Source organism: Hemicordylus capensis, chromosome 4 (assembly GCF_027244095.1).
Source record: "Hemicordylus capensis ecotype Gifberg chromosome 4, rHemCap1.1.pri, whole genome shotgun sequence".
NCBI lineage: Eukaryota > Metazoa > Chordata > Lepidosauria > Squamata > Cordylidae > Hemicordylus > Hemicordylus capensis.
Window position 1 is genome coordinate 216,567,086 of NC_069660.1, and position 13,584 is coordinate 216,580,669.

The following is a 13,584-nucleotide window of genomic DNA, read 5'->3' on the forward strand; positions in this document are numbered from 1 at the left end:
ATACCTGTTTGTGGGCTTCCCCAGAGGCATCTGGGTGGCTCCTCTAGGAAACAGGACCCTGGACCTAGGCTAAAGCAGGGCTGCACAACCTTGGCCCTCCTGCCAATGTTGAGCTCCAGTTCTCATCATCCCTACTGGCCATTGGCTGGGGATGATGGGAGCTGTAGTCAACAGCAGCTGGAGGGCCAAGTTGTACAGCTGAGCTAAAACAGGATAAGTGACCTTATGATGAACTTGAGTACTTTGTCTAGTACTCAATTCTTAAGTAGACAGAATTGACAGCTCTGAAAAGCAGGGTGGTGTAGTGGAACAAGGTGCAAGAGAAACAAGATTAAAATCTCCACCAAGATAGGGCTAACTAAATGCGCACACTCACACACAATGTACTCCATTTGTGCTTCAAAGAGGCAGAGACAAACAAAGGCCTCAAGGATATTAAAAAACTGTTTCAAGGTGTAAGCATTCAGTATGCAGCACCTACAAAATTCAGTTTGAGAACTAGCCTTAGAAGCCCCTTTTCAAACCAACCCATCTCCTGGGAGCACGCAAATGGCAAAGTTTAAATATAATTAAGGAAGTGCTTATTTACAGCATAAATTATCTGAGATGTCAATGTAACAATTCTTTATTTCTGAAGGGGTGGGGGGGGAACTTGAATACAGATTTGTGCAATGTAAAGTTAGAAGCCGTTTTATCTTGGTCAGTTTTCTGGCACTGGTCAAAATGTAGCCAAGTTACTCTTCAGGTGGTTGCCTTTTTTGAAGAGATCTACCACTTTGTAAACTGTCTTGCTTTTTGTTTTTTCATTTTACCTGAGGTGAGCAGAAAGGCAGGCAGTTAAGTGAAGTGTGACTTGAGAAACTAATCATACTCAAGCCAGATTGTGCCCCTACCATCTCTTCCGTTCACTATGAACAATCACAGATATTCACTTTTGATTTTTAGTTACTGTACAGATGGGGATTAAATGTAATGCAAATTTGTTTTCTAGTAAACAAGTCTTTCAGTTACTACCATTGTAAAAATTAAGACTGCTAATATGAAATAGGAATTTCATTGGAACAGCAGAATTTCAATTGGAAAGTTAGGTCCAAATGATACAAGACTAGGGTCCAGAAATGCATAAATCAATACTTGTTATATAGAAACAAAGTATATGGTCTGGAATATGCCTGGTTCAGAGCTCACACATCATCCAAGGATTAAATAAATGATTTCCCAGCTTTAGCCCCTTTATCTGCAATATTTGGACAATACTTGTCTACCTTCAGGGTTACCATAAGAATTACTGAGAAAGGATGAAGCATTTTGAGCCCTATAAAGCACTGCATAGTGTAATAGTGCCACAAGTACCTCTGCTCAGGAACTTGCTGGCCCTGTAATGCCATCAAATAATGCCACCAGCTTAAATTAACTTGTCCCAACCAGCATCACCTGTAGTCAGAAAGCAAGATGCCTTAGGAGAACTTCAGACGGTTTGCCTAATTATCACTTCTGTGTAAAGCAAGTGTGTCCTGTGACAGTTTCAGCACATGCACCTTTGTCACACTTAATAGTGCACTTTTTCTAAGTGGAAGCAATACCCAAGGAGGAACAGAAGTGATGAAGCCTTTAACAGAAATACTGTAAGATTTGTTCTTGGCCAAGCTTTCCATTAAAGACAGTGGCTGATATGATACGCAGAGTTATGCAGCCACAACACTGCAACCTGGGGCTGCTAAAGGCTTTGAATGAGGTCCCGACATTATTCAGAAACAGAGATGCTACAAGCAGCACTCGTGCATTGCAGCAAGCGGGGGTGGGCGGACACCTGCACCACTGCTTTTTCTGAACAATGTCAGGGCTGCAGCATTACGGCTCCATAACACTGTCAATCATGTCAGCTAGTGGGTTATTTAGTGTCAAGCTTGACATTAAGACACTTGGGCAAAGCAGCAGCTTCCGGAAGACAAATTTAAATTCTTATGGACAGCATCTTGCCATGTGAATCATGGGATTTTATTCATGCCACAGTCAGTTTCCCCACTCCCCACACAAAATGTAAACTTACCCCAAGAACTATTCACAAACTGGAATGCAGCTTTTTTAACTGCTCGCTTCTTGTTTCCAACAGAAAAAAACTCATTTGCTGAAATGGCAAAAAAGTCATTTGATCAAACTATGCATGTAACTGAATCTAGAAGTTCTACAAATGCGTCCAGCAAAGGAACTTTACCAGTTGTTCGGTTGCTGCCTGCTCCATAGAGGTGCCTTTGTACAAACTCTTTTGCTGCTTGCTGCTGCCTGTTTAAGTCCTGATCTTTTAACCGCACAGCCCGATAGCTTTCCTGGAGTCTAGTGATGAAGCGGAAGGTTACAAGCTGCATTACAATGCATCTTGCTTCAGCAGAGTTACATTTGCCAAGCTGGAGTCAAGCACTTCTCTACTTCCTTGCATTTGATCAAATGTGCTATTTTCATGTTCCTATTATTTCCATCATCAAGAGGACGCATAGTTAATTTCACTTGGGATCAGAGTCAAAACTAATCTATTGCATTTGAAGAACTAGCTTTTCATAGTTCAAGAAGGTATTACTTAATGAGCATCACCTTACTCTCTATCTATCCCAGTTCTGATGACTGGTGCACACGTGATGGCACCCCACAGTTCCCAGCCTTGAAGTATGTGGTGCTGCCACTAGGTCAGTACCTGGGTCATGCTAACATGGGCCTTTCCTTCATGTAAACAGTTTCCTCCACATGGGTGGTGTATGTGTGGCCAATGAAAATATTATAAAGCACCCAGAGACAGATTTTGGGTGGGTAGTATGTGTTAAATCAATAACACATGAATGTGGCATGTTCTCAAGGCTGTGCTATTGCAAAAATTGCTCAAGACAAATCTGAATGTCTAGCTGACATACTCCTGTCCAGCGGATTGTTCAGGGTTGTGAGAGAGCTAGAACATGCCCCCTCTAACCTGAATCAGGATTTAGAACCATCAATTGTCCACTGTGATATTTTTGAGTTCAATCTCTCTTATTCGGGCCGACTTCGATGGCAGTGTCTGATGTGGAAGTGTCCAGGAGCTCCGCTTATGTGGTTAGGCTAGATTAGTTACATATTACTCCTGAGGATGCTGACAAGCTGCTTGGAGTGGTGTGGCCTACCACCTATTCTCTTGATCCTTGTCTAACATGGCTTATACTATCTGGCAAGGGGGTTAAGCACATGAGAACAGCCCTGCTCAGCTAGTGATACCAAATCAATAAGCTTTTCTCCCAATAAGATAAGACATACTAAGAAAGAATTGCTCAACCATACTTGGTTCCCAATATTTCCTCTTCACTGTCTTCCACTGTATGTTCTGCTCTCTCATTTTCACTTTCAGACTGAACATCTTGATCTATAAGCAATTTGATATTTTCAAGATTTCACAACTGCTGTCAACAAAGACCACATAGAAGCAAAGAAAGTATATTTCAGCTAGTTGCAAGTACATTCTAGGAATATTTTACAGCCTTTTGAAATATAAACCACTGGCACAAGGATATAAATTAGGGACTCCAGAAATACCTGTTAACAGAAGTACACCAGTTTAGACACATTTAAGTGGCTAAAGATGTCCATTATGAACTGTTTTTACTATACAAGCTTTTTGAGGGAAGGAAAAGTGACAAACACAACAGCAAAACATGAACCCGACAAAGTGAAAAACTTAGTATCTCTACTAGTAATGGCCAATGTTGTATTTCACTGGCACTATCTGATACAGTTCATCCCAGTTATCATATAATCCATGTATTATGCACAGTGCACAGTAAAGGTTTTTAATATTGAACAGGGTTTTACACATACCTTGCTCTGGTGTGTCAGATGGCTTGTTTTCACTAAGGAAATAATAACTATATTTAGGAAAATATTAATGAAGAACATCTTGACAACCATTCATGTATCCAGCAATGGCACAAGTTAATAGGGGGGTAATTAAAATATGGACATTTTAAAAAACAGTTACATTGCTAATATAGACAGACTTGCTTGCCCATCATGAGTTTAATTTAAAAAATGCATCTGGAAGGCTTTTGCAGATGTCTGAAGACAAAAGAATCCACCCCATCCCTACACATTTGCTATTAACAGAAGCACTTTGAAGTTTTTGCCATAATCCAGATCTCTTTTGTGCAGGAGATATGCCTAAGCCCCATGAGACTCCTGTTCTTTCCCCATTAACAGTGACCTGCCACTTCACAAGCAAAAAGAAACCTAAACACCACACCACACTTTTGGGTTTCAAAAGTGGCTTGTCATGCAATTGAGGGAACAGGTTGCTTTTTAAAGAAAAAAGCTAGATGGCTACATTGAGGTTAGTTATATTTTTCTGAACTACAGCCAAAGGCAGCACACAGTTCAATCGTACTGAAGCTGGAACACTCATTGGTTCATCTGCAGTTGCCACCGGCTCATCTGGTGGCTACTTGGGGATGGGCCTTCTCCATTGCTGCCCCGAAGCTTTGAAACACACCTGCTGAAGCAAGAGCCTCCCTGTCTCTAAGAACTTTTTAAAAGGCAGTCAAGACACATTTGTTCACCCAAACTTTTAATTAGATACTGTTTTAATAGTTTGATTTAATAGTTTTAACCTTTTAAATTTTAAATTGTTGTAACCTTTTTATTGGTTTTTATTGTTTTGTTGTAAACCGCCAAGAGACTTGGGTTTTGGGTGGTATACAAATATGTTAAAATAAATAAATAAATAAAATAATAAAAATCTGTACTAGAACATCTTTTGCTTACCTATTCTTTGTTGATGATGCCAACTCTTCTAACACATTTTCAGGAAGCAACTTTCTTTTCTAAACAGAATAAATAGCTTTTGACAGTCCATGTTTCTAGCAAACTACTTTTTACTAGACTATCACTCTGGACAGCAGTAATCACACATCTAGTCTTCAACTGAAAGCTTAATTGTTGCTAACATGTATAGGAGTGGACAGATTGGTGCCTAACAACATTTATAGTGGGAAAGGGAAAAAGGTTTCACCTGAAAATAATTTTTTGCTGCTGAAAGATCAACTGCCAGTGTATGCACAAGGTTGTGGCTCAAGTTAAAATCCAAGGCAATGTGTCCCTGTCAACTAAGATTCTGCTGGGGACAGAAAATAGGATATTACCATCATATCCTGCTTATACACAGCCCAGAGGCATCTGGTTGGCCATTGTTGAGAAGGACATTGGATCAGATGGAACTTTTGTCTGATCTAACAAGACAATTTTTTAAAACATTGTTTATTAATACAAACGTCCTATAACCATATGCAAGCTGATTCTCCCAAATACCTTATGAAACAAACATGTTGAACTGAGTGAGGTGGGAAGGGAAAGAAAGTAATATTTTATTATGGACAAAGAGGAAAAGGTGGGGAAATGGCAACGAGAAATTATCCTGCCCCTTCACTTTGTTTGCGGCAGCTTATAATAGCATATGTATCCAACAATACCTTTTACTGAATCACTGTTTTGGGAGGGTACTAGAGTTTTGAACAGAGAGCAAATGTTGAATCCTATGTATATATCATAAGCTGCCACAAACAAAATGAGGATACAAAATACAGATGAATAAAATACAGTGAAATAGTTGTCTTTAAAAAAGTACCGAAGCTGTAAGAAGTCTCACCAATTGAAGATAGAGACATGTTTCACACGCTTTTATTTTAAAAACACTCCTCAGCAAGCAACTTAAAGAAACAAAAAAAGGAGCAGCATCTATAAAAAAGTAGATCTATTATTAAGTATGGCCTTATTTTTTTTGAGATTTGGATGAATCAAAGTTAACTTGCACCTACTTTTCTAGTTTACAAAAGGTTTAGAGATTCCTCATATAGCACCTTGAACTTAATATTAATTAGACAGTCTCAGCCTTGTGTTGAACAAGTGGGGGGGGCAGTGTGTGAAGCTTTTGTAGTGTGGGGGATATTGATACACACTAAACAATGTAACATATAAAACAGCCCAAGAAGTAGAGACAAGGAAGTGAAGCATTATTACCTTTTGTTCCTTAAATAGTTCTTCTCTGTGTCGTCTCTTTTCTTTCAAGATAGCTTTTTCTCTAAGGAAACAAAGTGGGAAGAACATTTTGAGTGATTGCACAGAGTCTTCTCTAGGTAGGAAAGGAACGATTGTGCTGTTGAGTCAGTGTTGATTCCTGGCAACCACAGAACCATGTGGTTTTCTTGGTAGGATACAGGAGGGGTTTACCATTGCCTTCTCCTGTGCAGTATGAGATGATGCCTTTCAGCATCTTCCTATATAGCTGCTGCCCAATATCGGAGTTCCCCATATTCTGAGAAACACACCAGCGGGGATTCGAACCAATAGCCTCCTGCTCTTTAGGCAGGTTGCTTCCCTGCTGTGCCATTAGGTGGCTTCTTCTCTATGTACACATTTGAAAAAGAAAGAAGAGAGCAAGAAAAGGATGCTTGTTTACATGATCACAAGTGTCACAACTGTGATCATATTCCAACTAAATATCCCAACTAAAGAAGAAACAAATACTGGTGTTTGAACAAAAATTGTATATTTAATATCATTTGTAATCTGAATAGGAGAACATATGAACTTTCAGCACCCAACAAGGTTTTACTGTAAAATCTTCAGAGAAACCTAAATGTCAAGTTACTCCTGTAAAGATGTGGGGCTACATGAGGCAACATTTAACTCTTACAACTTATTGCATGTTAGTTCTATCTATATAGGCATGATCACTGCCTCAGGCACACTGTAAGTATTCCTTTATTAATCACCTGGATTTCCAATAAATAGTAGCATCAGCACACCATCACTTAGGAACCACCTCTGCACACTTCCATAAACCTGGTCCAACTGTACACTCTAAGTGGGCCTGTTAATGAGACTGGGTGAGGCAGTCAACAGATTCCTTGCAGACTCTCAGTGTCCATCCCCTCCAAACTTCCGCCACGGCCAGGATAGTCATAGCTGCCCTCTAGCGCTACTTTCCCACGCGTGTAAAACAATCGCTTTGTGTCAGCTGAGCTTCGTTGCCGACCACTTCCTGGTGGCCTTTGTTTCCCCATCGGAGCGCCTCCCGTTTCTTGGCGGCGCCCCACCTCCTATAACCGCGGCCGCCCCAAGTGCGAAGCGCGGCGGCAATTCGGTCTAGCGGCGAAATTCGAGTCCTTGCCTTACCTGCGCGCGCGCTCCCCAGCCAACCGTCGCGCATCCTCGGCCGCGACTCGCGCGCTTTCAAAGGTCACCTCCTCTGGGGCATCGTCGCTTTCTTCTTCTTCTTCCGAAGTGGCGGCCACAGCAGCTGTTTTCCCCGCCGGCATCCCGCGGACCCTTCTTGCCGTCATCTTCCTTCATCAACCTCCGACTGACTTTTCACCCCGTGACCGGAAGTAGCCTGGAGCGGAAGAGTCCCCAAACAGGAAGCGAAAAAAGCCGGAAGAGAAACGGGAGGCTTTCGTCGAGCCCGTCACATGGCAACCCCGCGCCTAGCAACATGGGGCCAGTGGATACTTTCCATTTGAGAAGCGACTTCGTTCTCTGTCTCTATGGTACAAACAAGTTCACGCGCTTCCGCCCGCTGCCTCGAGACTCTGAAAGCCGGGTTGCAATTGCGTGTGCGCTCCAGCGTGAGGCGCTAATCCAGGGAGATTCCACCACCACCACCCCCAGGAGAGGCGCCGCCTCTAGCATCTTTAAAATAATAATAATAATGATGATGATGATGTATATTTGTGGTTACAGCAGAAGCAGCAAAGAGCCGTGTGAGCTATCTTTTAAGGTGATCCATGAGATTTTGGAGCGTGTGCTGTAACTACATACATACTAATGCAGCTGCCCCTAGTCTGAAAGCCCCTCACTCAATACGAGGAGGGAGGCGGATAGTGATCCGGGGGGCAGGAAGCCTCGAGCGCTGAACAGGCCGCGAAGCAGCCGTCGAGGCGACGCGCGGAGCTCCTGCTACGACCGCCCCCACCACGCCAGATGGCATAAACTGAAGTCATCTCAATGGGGTGGGGGAGGGCGAGGGATTCGAGCGTGGAGAAGTACCGTAGCTTCAGCTGAAACCAGAATCTGGGAGGCTATCATCCAGGCCGGATTTATATTATATGAGCTATGTAAACACTGTCACCGACGACAACCCGATTACTCAGAAGAAACCCCGAGTTCAATAGGGCTCCCCCCCCCCCCTTTTGGCAGTTCTTCCAATTGCGTGTAAAAGCAATTGGGACGTTAAAACAAGTCTGAATCGGGCCAGCGTTAACCCTTCTCCATTGCCCTATGAACCCTAGAAAGAAGGGAATGTTACAGTCACTGTACGGCTCCCCTCAAAAATATCCCCCACCCAATACACCCCGAAGCAGCTATTTCTATACGAGAAGACTCGTGGGGGTTTAAGAGCTGCAGAGAAGAGGACGCCTCTTCTGCAAGTGCACCTTAGGGGTGTAGCTATAGTTGAGCAGACAGGTTCAAAAAAATAGGGAGGGGGCAGCAAGACACCCCCCCGCTATTTTCTTCATCAACTCACTCACTCTCAGGGGTTGCTGGGGAGAGGAGAGGACGCGGCCCCTTCTTCCCTAGCTAGCCCTGTCCCGTTGCACCTACTAGAATCTTCTCAAGAAATAACCCTTCACATTATTTGCTCAAATATAATTCTGTTTTTTAAAATCCACATTTCTGATTATTTTGGCTAGTCAAAGGAATTACTAAACTAAGGTTAGCCTTTCATTCAAAAATGTATTTGCATATTACCTAATTTCAAATATGTGTTTAAATTGTCTGTTTTTGAGAACAGACTAGGAGGTTGAAATTTCAAAACTAATTTTCCTATTGCTATGGCCCAAGGGGGGGGTGGCCAAGGTTCAGGAAAACCTGCATCCCTTGTACTACTAAGAATACATTTTCCTTTGTCAATAGCAAAGCTTCCAGTGAGCATAGCCAGCAGAGCAGATTTTAGTGCGGGATGAAGTTTAGAGAGGACCTTCTAAAAATTATAAGCAGGAGCTTCGATTCTTATACACATTCATATGGAGTTCAGAGTGCTACATAGATGCCGAAGTTATACACGCACTTTAGGTATTACAAGATGGAAACTCAAGGACTGTGCTCAAGCCAAAAAGTTAGCACTTTTGTTCCACAGTAACACAATATGCACCCCTATTCTGTTTCTACAATTAACAGATGTAAACAAATCATTGCAGCACTTTGTCTTGAGATTTATCAGCACACAACCTCACAGTTTGATCAGCAAAATAGTTTTGAAATAAGGCACTAAAATAAGTTAAATTGATGCACTAATGCAGCAGCAGCAAAGAGAATTCAAAGACTAATAAGTAAACCCATGAATACAGAAATGCAACATTCATATGAATTGTGAAAAGCATGTATACTATGCAAACAGATGCTGCTGCTTTTGTACCTTCAATTACTCATACCAATAACCACAAAGAAATGTGTACTCTGACACATGAAACCTTTTCTAGGAGTGCCCTGTCTAATAAGCAGGACAACCTTGTTTTATTGTGTTCCTAAAAAATCCTAATGTGAGCATTCATTTGCTTGCTTACCATTTTCAGAATTTTAGAGCAACTTTAGAACATTATTTTGCAAGTCATGTAGTCACAGAGTCATCCCTCTGAGTTTATGATTCATCAGAGATACAGTCTGACAGATAGGAGCACCAGTGTCCTCTTAGCACTACTATGATACTACACTTGGAACAGTTAATATTTTATTTCACACACGTTTTTGTTAGAAAAACTGTAACAATTTTTCCAATGTCCCAATTCATAATAATTCTTGTCCTTTGCTCTTTCTTGTAATCAATCAGGGACTCATGATTTGTTTTGTTCAGTGCCATCCTCAGATCCAGTTTCCCAATCATATGTAGACTGTTTTATGCAAGGTCCGGTCCTCTTGTATAGACACCCTGTTGAAATTAGCAATCAGATTCTTCTGTGCTTGCAGTGAATATTCACGAGATGATTTCCATTTTATGGCGAGCAATTGCTGGGGGCAGGGTGGTACCACAGGGCCCTGGAAAATGGAACCTGAAAGAAGCACAAAATTCAAGACATAAATAATATTTCATCAAACATCACAACAGATTTGCAATAATTTCTGGGTGGTTTAAACAATATTCTATCCTCCTAGCTCACCACAGATGGTGTGGATGTGCATGCACCATAAACCCACATGTCATATTCTCCATCACCAAGGACGACGACAACAACTAGTCACATTCCTGCATCTGGGAGCCAGATCTGGGCATGCTGAAGAGTGCCGGGGGTGGGGGGGTGTACAGGGATGCAACCATGGTAACATCCCCACCCCAGCATGCAGGGGCACCTCTTCCTTTTTGTGTTGGAGGGGGGAGCAAGGGTTAGAATTACAGACAAACTGCCCCCTCACACAATTAGAGTCTCTCCCTGAGTGAATGAGTGAGTGTAAAATACATAATAGAAATACAGACAAAATACTCTCCTCCCACAGAGAGTGGTGCCCCTGCATACAGGGGCGGGGGAGGGGGGCGCATCCTTTCCACAGAGTATTATTTGCACCAGTCTTGTATGTTTTTAAATCAGCCTTGAAAAATGGATCTCACATTATAAGAAACCTAAGTACATAAGTACATACTAACATGAAATACAAATCTTATCTTTAGCTACTATTAACCTCAAAGCTACTAGAAAGGAAGATGAGCTTTTTGCCAGCACAGCAAATCTTAAAAATGTAATGTTGGTAGAGATGTGCACAGAACACATTTTACATTCTGTTCTGAGCCCGGAACAGAACACAAAGCGCTGGAACGTTCCGTCGGCACAACCGGCAGAATGAGGTTATCCCTATGGAACAACCCCGTTCCGACCTGGAACACTGTTCCAGGTGGCCAGTGGTGGGGGGTAGGAGCGATAGGTACCTTTAAAAGTTGCTGTTAGCAGCGATAGTCCAAGAAGCATCGCAGCTCCTCTGACTATCACTGCTAACAACAACTTCTAAAAGGTACTGCCCGTCCTCAGCCCCCTCCCCCCACTGCCTGCCCGGAAAGTTCTGGGTTGGAACAGTGTCGTTCCGAGCCTGAAACAGGTTAAAATGGCATTCTATTTAGGGATGTGTGGAACCGGTTCAGGGTCGAACCGAACCCCCCCCCCAGTTTCATCCAGACCGGAACCAAACCCCCGCACGTCTGCAATTTTTTTTTATTTTTACCTTCAGCCCCTTCGGGGGGCTTCCTGTAGGCTGTGGGGGTGTGTGTGTGTTTCCACAAGCGTTCCCCCTCCTGCCGCTTGCCTCTCACAAAGCCGCCGTGGCCCATCCGGGCAGCCGTATATCGGCGCGATGGCCATTTTGGAGGCCACCGTGCATGTGCAAATGGCCTCTACGAGGCCTGACATGGCCCAGTGCCTCGCAGACATTTGCACATGCTCGGCGGCCATTTGTTTTGTTTTTGTTTTTAAATTAAAACTGGCCACCAAAAAAACTGGCCACCGCACATGCACAAAGGCCCAAACAGGCCCCACGCCGCCACTTTTTTGGTTGCCACCCCCACTGCATTCTTCCCAGCCACCCCTCTTCTTCTCCCCCTGCCCACAGCCACTGCATCTGCCCGCCTGCCAGGCCCACCTGCCATTCGTGGCTACTTCGGCCACCCACCATTTGCTGCTCTGGTCATGGTGGCCGCCTGTCGGCTGGGCCCGGTTACGGCCGCTGAAGCCACTCCAGCCACCGGTCACAGCCGCTCCAACTGGCCACCCACAGGTCATAACCGCCCGCCTGCTAGGCCTACCTGCCACTCAAGGCCACCCATCAGCTTTCTTCTCCCTGCCTCCCCGCCCCGGCCATTCACTGGCCGCTGCCCACACCACCCCCCGCCCCGCCACTCATGGGCAGCTCTCTTGTGAGAACTGCCAGGCATGGGATTAGCGATGGGTGTGCCTAAAAGAATTAAATATATAGATTATCCCACTGGCTTCTATACTGCTAACCAGGCTTCAAGGCAGGTGCTTCAAATTCACTGGTCTGTAGATTAGGATGCAAATTAGGGAATGGCATTGACTTCTGTGATAAACATTTCAATTGTTATATTAACATTAATGAAGCTCTCTCAGTAACAAAATAAATTAGCATTTTACCTGAATCTTTCTGTAGCTGGAGTGCTTTGCATGTTGAATTCTGCAACTGGCACTCCTCTGGCAGAGACCTGAGGAGCAAACATAGCAGCAGGATATACTATAGAAGAGGTGCCAACCTGAGAGAGGAGAGAGAGCACACACACATTATACAGCCAAAGGCACCAACACAATGACTGAGCTCAAGTATTAAGTAAACTTACCCACATTTTTGGCCCAATACAGACATCACATCTCCTAACTTCTTAAACCAGAGATCAAGAAAACACGACGAGTTCATCCCTACTTCTTTCCCCTTTTCAGCAATAATGATGGAAAGTTTAACTTGAGTTTCCAAACCACCCTCAATCTAAATCTAACTGTAGTTACCATTAACCACAGACAGGTTGCAGACATAACACTACACTATGGCTAACATTGAAAAAGAAGAGAGTGGAAAGCTCGTACAGGAGTACACGTCCATGTGTTGTTCCCCAACTCAAACATGTTGGTAGAGGTGTGCACAGAACACATTTTACATTCTTTGCCCTTTATGTTATATATCAGTGTTGTGAAGTATTGTGAATAATGTTACATTTCATAATTACCATCAGCATCCTTCCCTGACATGCAGTTAAAGTTAAAGTTATAAACCTTCAAGCATTAGAAGCAGAAAACCAATATATCACTTACTACCAAACAAAGGTCACAAATCTCAAGCTCTTTTTCAACCTCTGTAAGGATATCAGAATCCAAAGTTTCTCCAAACCACACAACATGAGGGCGCAAGAGGCCACTGCAGTCTTCACATCTGTTAAAAATAAAAAAGATATGGTGAAATTATACCTCAAACCAGAAGTAAAGCTGCAAAGTAAAACAATTAGAAATCTTCAGTTAATTTACTATGAAGTCAGTAATCATATCAAGGTAAAACAGGTTGCTTACCTGTAACTTATGATCTGGATGTGATCTGTTGTATTCATAAGAACTGGGTTTCTGCGCCTGCGCAGGGAGCTCCCGGGCTGACTAGCTAGCTCCTCTTCGCGCCCCGCCCATCTGCACGTGCCTTGCAGCTTCCGTTGGAATCGACGGTTGGGGCGCCTCTCCTTCAGATTTCTCGCAGACCGCCATATAAGTGACGATCCGTACACCAGCATCCACTAGTCCAGGCATTCTGCAGCGGGGCCGGCTGAGAGGGACTTATGAATACAACGGATCACATCCAGATCATAAGTTACAGGTAAGCAAACTGTTTATCTGGATTGTGATCCATTGTATCCATAAGAACTGGGTGTTTAGCAAGCTACCCCATAAGGAGGCGGGTGCAGATGACCCCCAGCTATGCCAACACACGTTTCAACACTGATCTTCCAAAATTCGCCTCCCTAGCCATCCGCAGATCCAGAGCATAATGCTTTACGAATGGTAGATGCGATGACCATGTCGCCGCCAGGCAGACATCTGCCATTTT

At 43.4% G+C, this 13,584-nt stretch overlaps 2 protein-coding genes across 7 annotated transcripts in view; both read right to left on the bottom strand.

Moving 5' to 3' along the window:
* Positions 1-609: 609 nt before the first annotated feature.
* On the bottom strand, positions 610-7,484 carry NOL7 (nucleolar protein 7). Its single transcript, XM_053250848.1, has 8 exons — positions 7,186-7,484; positions 6,028-6,088; positions 4,777-4,835; positions 3,838-3,884; positions 3,304-3,385; positions 2,216-2,334; positions 2,051-2,128; positions 610-812 (listed from the first exon to the last, which is right to left on the bottom strand). Exons 1-8 carry the CDS (start codon positions 7,350-7,352, stop codon positions 769-771), a joined length of 657 nt encoding a protein of 218 aa, XP_053106823.1. The 5' UTR covers positions 7,353-7,484; the 3' UTR covers positions 610-768.
* A 1,993-nt stretch (positions 7,485-9,477) lies between these two features.
* The window catches only part of SIRT5 (sirtuin 5), a 32,082-nt gene continuing 27,975 nt past the window's right edge, over positions 9,478-13,584 (bottom strand). For 5 of the 6 annotated variants that reach the window (XM_053250844.1, XM_053250842.1, XM_053250846.1 and 2 more), the window contains 3 exons: positions 12,807-12,924; positions 12,138-12,253; positions 9,478-10,055 (listed from right to left, as the gene is read on the bottom strand). In XM_053250844.1, the coding sequence (XP_053106819.1) occupies positions 9,980-10,055; positions 12,138-12,253; positions 12,807-12,924 (310 nt within the window). In that variant the 3' untranslated portion in view covers positions 9,478-9,979. The remainder of the gene's footprint in view (positions 10,056-12,137; positions 12,254-12,806; positions 12,925-13,584) is intronic. The other variant, XM_053250845.1, reaches the window with a different exon arrangement.

Bases quoted from the DNA above. Each gene is read 5' to 3' on its own strand.
- NOL7 (XM_053250848.1), bottom strand. From the start codon at position 7,352: ATGACGGCAAGAAGGGTCCGCGGGATGCCGGCGGGGAAAACAGCTGCT. The intron at 6,089-7,185 runs GTAAGGCAAGGA...TTGTTTCCTTAG, and splicing joins GCTGGGGAGCGCGCGCGCAG to AGAAAAAGCTATCTTGAAAG. The intron at 813-2,050 runs GTAAGTTTACAT...TGCTCACCTCAG, and splicing joins GTTTGTGAATAGTTCTTGGG to GTAAAATGAAAAAACAAAAA.